Source organism: Cibotium barometz, chromosome 31 (genome assembly GCF_041138505.1).
Source record: "Cibotium barometz isolate CiBa-2024 chromosome 31, ASM4113850v1, whole genome shotgun sequence".
Lineage (NCBI taxonomy): Eukaryota > Viridiplantae > Streptophyta > Polypodiopsida > Cyatheales > Cibotiaceae > Cibotium > Cibotium barometz.
Genome location: NC_141076.1, coordinates 44,445,503 through 44,457,028, shown reverse-complemented (window position 1 = coordinate 44,457,028; position 11,526 = coordinate 44,445,503). Strand labels below are relative to the sequence as shown.

General features: G+C 41.4%; 1 protein-coding gene across 2 annotated transcripts; it reads left to right on the top strand.

Annotated features, from left to right (window-relative positions):
• Positions 1 to 437: 437 nt before the first annotated feature.
• LOC147620909 (DELLA protein GAIP-B-like) lies at positions 438 to 4,204 on the top strand. Of its 2 annotated transcripts, XM_086825179.1 has the most exons (3): positions 438 to 1,036; positions 1,353 to 1,429; positions 1,514 to 4,204. In XM_086825179.1, exon 3 carries the CDS (start codon positions 1,550 to 1,552, stop codon positions 4,121 to 4,123), a length of 2,574 nt encoding a protein of 857 aa, XP_086681305.1. In that variant the 5' UTR covers positions 438 to 1,036; positions 1,353 to 1,429; positions 1,514 to 1,549; the 3' UTR covers positions 4,124 to 4,204. The 2 variants fall into 2 exon arrangements, with proteins under 2 accessions (XP_086681305.1, XP_086681304.1); XM_086825178.1 differs by having other exon boundaries at positions 586 to 1,036; positions 1,353 to 4,204.
• The last annotated feature ends 7,322 nt before the right edge of the window (positions 4,205 to 11,526 follow it).

Below are 11,526 nucleotides of genomic sequence, written 5' to 3'. Positions count from 1 at the left end.
TAATGATTAAGGAGATGCATTGAGGTGGGGTGGTGTCAAAACAAGCCTTTCACATCCACAATAATCCACTCGTCGTCTCCTATACTTTTAACTTGGCATCATTGTTTCCCATTAAATTAAAGGTGAAATGCAGAGGCTCATAGGTGCATGAGAGAGAGAGAGAGAGAGAGGCCTTACTTGTTGAATTGCAACCTTAAATGATGAGAGAGAGAGAGAGAGAGAGAGAGAGAGAGAGAGAAGCCTTACTCGTTGAATTGCAAACCTTACATGATTTAAACATCACTCTCCTTGACACTCCATGTTAGCGATACAGAAGAGAAGTGCTAATGTACTTCTCCTACTCTATGCACATGATTGATTTGAAGCCAAGACGTGCTCAAGAGTCATACAAAGGGCAAGGAATGAAGATCAGAGGACGTTTGGGCACGTGAAAGAGAGAGAGAGAGAGAGAGAGGGGGACAAATTAGGGCGGGCCCCGCCGGCTGCCCGAATGGCCGGCCAAATGGTGGTGTGTCCCACCCGGCCTTCCCTCTCCGCGCTGACCAAGGACCTGTCGAAGTGCACGCGTGACGCACTCTTCACTGTTCTCTCGCTCGGCCGACCCTTTTTCCACCCCTGCCTCTCTCCCCCTGCACACTGCAGCTGCCATGTCCTCTACGCACCACCCATTCTCAACACCACCTACAATAGCAATATCAACCCCGACAACAAGAACAAGAACAGCCCCATCTGCCCGTACAACCCCCCACCCCTCCCCCTCCCCCTCCCCCTCCCCCTCCCCCTCCACCATAGCCTTGCTCTTGCCCTCCCCTCTTTCTCTTCCTCTCTGCCCAATGCTCACCCTCCCCTTTGCCATGGCCAGCTTCCAAGTACCTGTTGATGCTGCTGTCCCAGACTAGGGCCAAATCCCCCCCCCCTTCCCAGCCTGCAAATTAGGGTTACTTTTATGTCTGTTTCAGCCAGCAAAAGCTCTGGATATGTCTACGTGCTCAGAATCAATTGACTAGACAGAGAAACCCACAAGCCCATCTCTAAGGTATGTTATCTTCCCATGCTGAAGAGATCTTGGGTTCCACAGCTTTGGGTTTTTTTGGGGAAAATTTAGAGGGGAAAACTTACATCTTCAATTCTTTTCCTTAGAAATTACAACTTGGGTCTTGTTTTTGATAAGAATTTCGATTTGGGTTGCCTTTTTAGTAATCAAAATTACAACTTAGGTTTCTTTTCTTTCAGAAATTACAGCTTAGTTTTTTTTTTCAATAAGAATATTGCAACTTGGGTGTTCCTTCTAAGCAAAAATCACAATTTAGATTTTCTTCTATTTTAAAAAAAAAACATGGGTTGTCTTTCAGATCTCGAATCAGAACCTGAAATTTTTTGATTGATACTGGTGTATGGTAAGATTTTACACACGAGGGCCTCACTTGAGGTATGTGTATTGTTGATGGTCCACACATGAATGCCTCACTTGAGATATGGACACTGTTTATCTGATTTCCTTCAATATGTGCAGGAAGTCTTTGATAGCACAAGCAGTCATTTGGTTGAAATGGAGGTCCTAAGTGATCTTCCTTCCCACAACCCTTACCCGTTTGATTACATGGAACCAAGTCTCCATCACAGATCGACTGACCAAACCCAAAGTCCTTGGCAGCCTGCCTTTTTCCAGGTCTTCGAACCTCAGATGGGCAGATCCTTGCCTGTTGTCAAGCCTCCTGGCCTTGGCTCTGAAGCACTGAGCCGGACAGGGTCTCCGGGCAGTGGCCTTCTGATTGATGTGATTAGTCAGGATCCCCTCTATCAGTCTATCATGAAGGAGAAGAGAAAGGCGTCAGCTGCTTCAAGTAGGCCGCTTTCATGCCACCCTTATATCAAGAAGTGCCCTAAGAGAGGGTGGGCACCTTCAACAAAGCAAGGGAAAGTTGAGCATTTTCTTTCTGGCTCTCTTACTGATGTTTTTTCTGACATCAAAGAGCCCATGTATTTCGATGGCTTGCCATTTGTGCCAGATCATTCCATCGAAACAATCCCGAGTCTTATGTATCCTGCCAATAAACTGACTAGTGTCACCTCCCCCACCAGCATCATTGCAGAAGACCATCTTTTTCAGAGTAGTTCCTCCATTCAAAGCTCTGGTGATGGTGAACTTACTTATCCATATGTCAGCCCCCCTATTATAAACACCTCCTATTCACATCCATGTAGTGATGGCTCCATATCCAGTGAAGTAGCAGGCCCTTCAGAAATTTGTCACTTTAATCAATTGATGGATTGTTTGTTTGATGAGAGCGATACAGTGCAATATGAGACACAGAGCTTTGAGGCATGGCTTTCTGAGTCAGCAGTCGAAGATCCATTCTCATTCATGGCTGCCTCCCAAAGCTATACAAATTGTAGAAAGCTCATCAATGGCCCAAAGAAAGGGTCAATTGTTGATAGCAAAGCGAAGAATTTATCTCATATAAAGGTTCAAGATGGGTGTGAGGCAGCTTTTTCTCAAGGAGCGATTGGTCAGAATCAATGCCAACAAGGCAAGAGTGGATTGATAGTACATAAGGAGGGTGGTGAGTTGCGGGAACCACATGGGATTGAAGAGATTTGTTTCTATCCACATAGCTTGGGTCAGGAAGCTAAAACTCTTAATCACGGTAGCACAACCTTAGGCTTCAATCAAATTTATCTTCCAGGACCCAACATAGGGCCATATCATAAGAGCACTATGCAGAATTCACATATTATGCATGATGAAGGCTCTGCTACACATACTTCTGTAGCAGAGAGCAAGCACCTCAGTAGGAATAACGATGTTAGACGGCTTGATGGGATATTTGAGGGTTCAAGTCTGAAATGTGGCAGCAGTTATTTAAGGGAAGGTATCAATGCACTTCAGAATTCAAAATCAATAAAAATTGAAGATATTCCAGATGCAGACTTTGGCAAGACAGGACAATTGGGGTCAAATCCTAGCCTTTCTTTCCAGCATGCCGGTGTGAAATTTGGTAATGATTACACTGAAACTGCCCTTGTTCATCTTCTCACTGCAGGTGCGCAAGCGGTGGCAACAAAGAACATGGATTTGGCATCGGTGATATTGGTTCGGCTCAAAGAGTTAGTTTCTTGCTCAGGCAACACCATGCAGAGGGTGGCTGCATATTTCACCCAGGGCCTGCAGAGTCAAATAGAGGGTGCTGAAGGAGTTGACCATGCAAGCAACATTAAATCTCAGGGTGACATTCTTACTGCCTTCCAGATCCTTCATGAGAACTTCCCATACATCAAGTTTGGCCATTTCACTGCCAATCAAGCAATCCTTGAGGCTGTCCAAGGTGAGAAGCGGGTGCACATTGTCGATTTTGAGATCATGGAAGGAATTCAATGGGCAGCTTTCATGCAAGCATTGGTTTTGAGGAATGGAGGTCCACCCGAGCTGCACATCACAGCATTGTGCAGGCCCAATGCGGAGCATGGGCTGGTTATGGTGCAGAAACATCTGTCTGAGTTCGCGTCCACTCTGAAACTTCCATTCACCTTCAGTCTGCTAAAGGTTGGCAGTGAAGGAGAGTTCAATGCATCTAACTTGAAGCGTGTCAAAGGGGAAGCTCTTGTGGTCAACTGTATGCTCCATCTTCCACACATGCCCCAGCGGACGGCGACATCAGTCACCTCCTTTCTTCAGGGGATTCGAAAGCTATCCCCTGTTGTTCTTACTCTCGGAGAGGAAGAGCTTGGCTGCAGCACTACTGCAGGTGCATCCTACTTGATTGAAGCTCTCCATCACTACCATGCAATTTGTGATTCTCTGGAGGCATGCCTTCACACTGATGGAGTGGCACGGATGCTTGTGGAGGGGGTGTACATGGCACCCCAGATTAACAGTGCTGTGGCATTGTGGGGTAGATCATTGTCTCTGGAACACGGGGCGCAGGGTAGAAGTAAGTACAAATGGTCCACGCTCGTCCGCTCTGCAGGGTTCAAGTCGCTCCCCCTCTCTGTTCATAATCAGTCTCAAGCCAGCTTTCTTCTTGGACGTCCCAAAGGAGGTTTTGAACTTCAGGAAAGGAACCATTGCCTTGTTTTGGGATGGCATTCAAAACCTTTGTTTGCCGCCTCTGCGTGGAACTAGTCGGAGGTCTGTATTGCTTTTCAGTGGCTTCTGCAATTGAAATGTATTTAGGCTTTATAATAGTCATTTCATTTCTGAAAAGTACCTGCCTTTGATGGCTCTTTTTAAAGATATCTTCATATTGAACCATAAGAAAAGGTGGCTGCATGGAATTACATACACCGAGGCCAATGCTCCCCTTCACAACAAGTAATTACCTTAGACACACAACTTTCAAGGGATTGCCTTATCGACCATTGATTGCCCAAATTCTAAATACATAGGATTTCTCAAAGTACGTATCAATGTGCTGATCTCCCAAGCCTGTCACATATCGACCATTGATTGCCCAAATTCTAAATACATAGGATTTCTCAAAGCACGTATCAATTTGCTGATCTCCCAAGCCATGTACGTACTTGAGATTCATGTCTAAAAAGGATTAGGGTGTGTAGAAATGGATTAGAATCAATATCTTGACATAGTAGAAATGCAAGAAAGAGATTAAGGCTAATGATAAAGTTAATGACAAAAACAAAGCATAATGACAAGACAAGAGATTTGGAAAAAGGCTTATGTAATAATCCATTAGATAGAGTGTCTTTTTTATATCTCCATCAGTCACTAATGTTATATAAGTTTGATTAGGTTGTTCTAAATCTCTCTTAGTTTTGAGCACCATCTCACTCGAAGCGAGCATCCACTTGGTCTCTTTCTCATCTTCTAGGTGTCTACTTTTGGTCTCCACATGGGTTGGATATGCTTTCATATTTGGGGTTCCTTTGAGCCTTTGAACTATAGTCCATGACTTATGCAACTCATACAAATGTGTGACGGTCACATAACATTAGAGTTTTCTTCCGATGCAATATGATGGATGAAACTATCTCTTAGCCCTAATGCTCTCTCATCTCTTCCAAGCTAAAGCCTTTTCTCTTCTCTTTTTAATCAAGGACACTTCTTCCTTCCACTTACTATCTCCCAAAGCCCATCTTTCATGAGAATACATTAAGTTTTACTTGCCATATATGGAAATCATCACCATTAAATTTATCAACTATAAGTGGATTTGTAATGACTTGGATAGGAAGGTCTTTGTAATAGAGTGACCCAATTCCAATTTCTAGTCTCTTACAAGGGTAGAAAGATGCATTTTATATAATTATCAGTTTTCAATTTAAAAATAGTAAACAAAAAAAATCATGTTTTGGGAGAGTAAATTGGAGTACTAATCTAAGGGGCCAAGTGATTTTGATGATGCACAAGTGTTTAGCAACATCCCAATGGTAAAGTATAATCCTTAATGGGCTAGAAAATTGATTGTAATTAGTACTAATTATCTTGTTAACAGAGATAATTTTCTACTAATATAGCAGAGAATGATTTGAGAATTAAAGCTTCAACTTGAGATTCATGTCTAGAAAGGATTAAAGTATGTAGAAATGAATTAGAATCAACATCTTGACATAGTAGAAATGCAAGAAAGAGATTAAGACTCATGACAAAAACATAGCATAATGACAAGGCAAGAGGTTTATCAAAAAGCTCATATGATAATCCATTAGATAGAGTTCCTTTTTATAGGCTTAAGTACATCTCTGTTAGCCATTGATGTTGGCCCATAAGCTTGATTAAGCTATCCTTAATTTTTTGTAGATTTGAGCACCATCTCTCTTGAAGTGAGCACCCATTGGCCTCTTTCCATCTTCTTTTCTAGGTGCCTACTTTTGGCCTCCACATGGGCTAAACAGTCCAAACTTTTCTTCATATTTGGGTTCCCTTTGAGCCTTTGAACCATAGTCCATGACTTATGCAACTCATACAACTGTTTGAGGGTCATATACCACTCCCCCTTGCTCTTAACATTTACCCAACATCACTTGCTATTTCAACATGCTCTACATTCAATTGCAAGGAGATTTCGAGAATACACATCACAGAGGATCTTTTTAGTCCAGCATCAAAATTTTCACCTAATTCTCGGGATTAATCATCTTTTGCGTCATATGAGAGCAGAGATCCTTGATTTCTTTCTCATCCCATAGTTGATGGTTATAGAGTTGACTTCACGACAAGTGTAACCTTCACCATGTCGTAACATTTTGTTTGACTTTCTAGAAAATCTTTGATGTCATTGGCCATGCTCCCTAGGCCTTCATGGATTGTGATAATTCATCCTTGTGCAGAATCCTCATGCAACAAAGTTTGTATTGGACACTAGCTTGTTCTTGATGCCCTTGGCATTGGAAATATCTTGAGCAAAATGAGCCAATAGCTGTCCTCTTTTAGCCTCCCAAATTTTCCACTGGTAAGCAAGGCTCCATAGTGGCTCCGATCTATCTCGCTCAAAATTGTAATGTGAGAAGTTAAAAGATGAAATCAAATCAAATATAATTGTTAATCAATCTTTTGCCATCTACTGTAGAGTTTGTAGGTAATAATTACAAGCACTCTCTCTGTCGATGTCACATTCTATCATAAGAAACTCCATATTAACATAGTAATGTGGCTTGATTTTTGTTTTGGCTTAGTTAAATAGAGTGCTAGGCTACTAGTGCAAGAATTTTCCATGTGCAACTATTAGCTCTTTCCTCTTCCCCAAATAGGCGATATATGCACCTTCATTACACTATCCCCAATGGTTTGCTGCTTTTCACTTCCAAAACAAGTGGATAGTTGTCTCCATTTTTAACTTATAGCTAACGTAGATTGTTTGATCTTTTGTCCAAAATCGTTGTGTGTTTAACCCATAGCTCTTAATGTATTGGAAGCCATTTCAAAGAATTGATATTTAGACTCAGATCACTTGCCCAAGTTTTGTAGAAGCATTCAACCCACTTTTTTTTTTGACTAATAGGATCCACCTATTGTTGAGTCTCTCGACTACTAAGTTAAGCATCTGATTTTCCTTGAATATAGGAATGTAAGTAAGCCGAGCTAGATCCTAGATGCTGATTGATCACATCAACACATGCATACATAATGACTACCAAGATGTCATGGGTGGAGTTCTATCTATATGCAAGGCACAATTGAAGAGTGGTTAGATGTATAATTGGGCTGACTACTACTACAAGGAGTTGGATAAGACATTGCCAAGATCTTTAATCCATGGATCTTGATGAAGGTATTTTATTACATGGAAGAGCGGTGGGTGCAGATGCCAAAGCCTATCGTGAATGTTGCAAACATGATAAGAGGAAATGATGAAGCCTAGCCACATTGATTATACAAAAAGCGGAGGATAGATGTTGAAGGAGAAGAAGCTCCATATTCGATCATTGAGGATGAAATACATGCTCTATACAACTTCAGAAATCCCACTACCCAGTACACCACATGAATTCCATGTAATCTAGAAACACCTCCATACTAACAAAAAGACTGCATAGAGAATGACCGCAAAAGGAGCTAAAGGAGTTGAAGAAGGCCATGGTGGAGGCCAGTTTGCAAGGTACAACTAAGGTTGGCAGAAGGTGGGACCTTCGTTGAGATTGAAAACTAGCCCCTCTTTGCTTATCCATTGGTTCCTCCTCAAGGATGAGGATGATGACTTGGAAGAGCCAGCATGTGGTGATATAGTGGGGTTGGGGACCTTGGTGCAGTAGAGGCCATTAAATTTCTTCATTATTTAGAGCCCCATGTGGGGCCATCAATTTATGGGAAGTTGTAGGCGGGCTCTTTCCTTCAATGTGAAGGAACTTGTGCCGTGACCACCCTATTTTGATTGGCATAAGTCAATGCGGATTTCTCTGGTACAGCCATGTATTCCTACAACATTTTGTGATCACTAAGGAGATAGGGCATGCACCACTCGAGTTAGAGTGCTATGTGACTTGCAACTGGGTAGTCCCTGGGATCAATAAAGTGCTAGCCTCCTCTAGTGTGCCGCGTGGGTGGTTGATCTTCCACTAGGTAAATAGGTGATCTATCTGTCGATTCACCAGATCGATTTTGGCCATGTTGAAGGGCGTATCAAGGTGTGTTTATGGAATTTTCCTTGGAAAGTGAGATCCCCCAAAGTGGATGGGTATATGAGTTGTTGTTTTCATGGACAGGCAAGGACACCCCTAGGTGCTTCCCATCATTCTTCACTAGCTTCTTCTCAAGTAGTTGGCAGTGGTGCCTCATTGAGATATGGTGCCTTATGGAAATTATTTGAGGCTTGTGGATGTAGTTAATAAGGTGGTTGAGTTGGGGGAAAAGGATTTAGGGTTGAATGGTGGATAAAGTAGGGGATCCCATGGAGGATGGTGTGGGTAGATTGATGAGAGAGTTATGGGTGGGTTGTAGACATGTCTGCCGCTTTGAGCGGTGGGATGGGGTGTGTCAATTGTAGCAATGGGTGGGGTGGCTTGGGAGGTGATCTTGGCAGGGGTTAAGTTTGGTTTTAGGGTAGTAGCTTTGTTGCTTAGAAGAGTGAGCCTAATTGGCTACATGACTTCTTCTCTAGAAGACTGGTGCACCCACCTTGGTTTTGTTTGAGGATTCTTCAAGATTGTTCTCTTTGTATTTAGGCTTGTGGCTTTGAAAAAAGGTAAAGGCCTCTTGTGCTTTGTCAACAGAGATGTCTTTTGGTGGGTAAGCCACATTGATGGTATGAGTGGCATCTTTGAGAAGAATGTGGAGGGGAGGGTGAGCTTGACACTATTTGTAAGAAAACACACATACACAAGAGGACATGGATGACTGAATAAATATGGATGAATGAATTTTCTTCTATTCTCTAAAATTATAACATAAAGAGAAGAGGACATAATATAAGAGAAAGCACTCTCCATCTAAAACATACAAGGTCAGTCCATAGTGTGAACCCAAGTACCTGGCATAACTTGGTAGAGATTGAGACAGGAAAGAGGTTGAAGAAGTTTTAAATAGATCAAGGCGGAGGATATCACACTATAAGTGGCCTAATCTAGTAATATATCTTCAGTGTTTAATTTTAAAATATGTGGCTATGAATGTTATGTGCATATACTAGATGCATCCAGGAAGAAAGTTGACACCAAAAGCAAGAAAGTGTATTTTTCTTGGATATAATTAAGAGCTTATTGACTCTATGATCTAGAGGTGAAGAAGATAATCACCTACCGAGATGTGGTGTTTATGGAGTAGCCACACTTAGTGGAGATAGGTCCATCCACTCTATCATCAATCGGAGAAATAATCTACTATGAGCCCAACCCATAAGACAGATTTCCCCTTAAGGAGGAGGAGTTTTCAAAGGATGAAGACCACACCAACCTACCCTATTGCTACACTACACAGAAAGCCACCTCTAAATTGGGCACAATAGCTCTTTGATGAGCATAACCTTCCAGTACCTAAGGTGCTATAATGGACCATGCAGATCAAGGAGAATAGAGGATCAGATAAGAGTATCTGATCTCATTGTCAACATGGCCTTAATGGTGGCTCGAGATAATGGAAACAATGAAGGAGCTAGCCACCTTGGATGAAGACTTAGCATAACGAAAGTGGAAATCTACGATATAGTCTAAGAATGATAACATCATAAAGAACAACACCTGGGAGGTAGTTGACCCCGCTGACCACACCAAAGGGATAAGTAATTGGTACCAAATGGGTTTGGAAAGCTAATTATAAGGATGATGATGGCTCACTTGAAAAATACAAACCTAGATTGGTTGCATAAGGTTTTTCATAGAAGGAGGGTTTCAAATTTTACAAAACCTTTTCTCCCATAGATTGTATGACAACTATCAGGGCGCTACTTGCCTTGGCTACCCATGAATAGTGGCTAGTTTTTCATATAAATGTCGAATCAGCATTTCTAAACGAACATCTCAAGGAGGACGTATATGTAGCTCAACCCTACCAGGTTTTGAGATGCCTAGATCAACAAACAAAGTTTGTAGGCTAAAGAAGGCATTGTATAAGGGCATGGTATCATAGGATAAACCAATTTTTCAAAAAGATTAAGTTTATTAGAAGTTCTTTTGATGCTAATTTGTATGTTCTAAAAAGACATATGGCAAGATTGCTTTGATTGTCTTGTATGTAGATGACTTAAACATCACAAGTGACAATGAAGAAAAAATGATCCAACATACATGGATATGTTGCGTCATGAGTTTGAGATGACAGACTTAGGACTTATGCATTTTTGGGGATTGAGGCCTAGCAGAAGTTAAGATCTTCATATGCAATAGAATTATACTTGGGAGATTATCATAACATTTGGGATGATTGACTCCAAACCTATGCCAATGCCTACGGAGGTGAACATGAAGCTTTCTACATAAGATTCTTCACCATTAGTAGACATCAGGAAGTGCAGGGGAGTTTAATTTTTCTCACTAACACTAGACTTAATATGAGCTTCACAAACAACTGGTGTTTTGAGCAAGTTTTCTAACAAGCCACATGGGGAGAGAATCATTGGAAGCAAATGATATGAGTACTTAGGTACATCAGAGATAATCTTGAGTATGGTATCACTTACAATGTAGGTGACACTCTTATGGGTTACTATGATTTAGATTGGGTAGGAGATTGTGATTCCAGCAAGAAATCAATTTTTGGATATTGTTTTTTGCTTGATTTTGGTACAAGAAGTAGTCTATAGTGGAACTTTCTTCTACAAGGTGAGTACAAGGTAGCATGTTTGCTACTTGTGAAAAGTATGGCTGAGAGGAGGATTTTAGTGGACAGGGGATTTCATATTAGTGGAGCCTTGGTATTGGGACTTGGTATTGGGACAAGAATATAATATGTCTTTATGCAGACATTGAGGGGGGGTATTAGTATACACTCAATTCCCACCTCTTAGCATGTATCTCACATCTATGTTTAGTACACATTTGCAAAGACCTCCATTATGAGGAGAAGCCATTGGTGCACATGTCTTTGCTCAAAACCCTGACTTAGATGCTAACGGGGTCGTTATTGTGACCACTAATGATTAGGAGATGGTTAGGGTTTCCAGCATTATAGCTAGGGTCCAAGGGGAAGCTGTAATAAAGTAGGAACTTTATTCAATAGGGTTAATAATGGGACAAGTCCATGTATAAAAGAGGGGACTTGGACCATGGTTGTAACTTTTGATGATCATTTTTAGAAATGGAAACTTATGTTTCTTGGAGCTCATGGCTTCTCTCTTGGCTTGTGGAAGGCTATTTCCATTCTCTTGGTGAGAGACTAAACACACTTAGGCATCATGTTTACATGGTGATTACTCATAATTTTCATGCATTACATCCCTTCATTCCAATTGGTATCAGAGCTCTTGATTTTGATCATGGGCATGCATGGGTTGTTGGAAAAATTTGCTTGAAAATTTGAGTTTCTTTTAATTTTTTTTCATTTTCTTGTAATCCTTGAGTGATTCTTGACAAATCTTCTCTAATCTTGCTTAATCTCATGGAGATGGTGAGCATTTCATGGAAATTGCTTGAATTTTG

Excerpts from the sequence above, each read along its gene's own strand:
- LOC147620909 (XM_086825178.1), top strand. The coding sequence starts at position 1,460 with ATGCCTCACTTGAGATATGGACACTGTTTATCTGATTTCCTTCAATAT.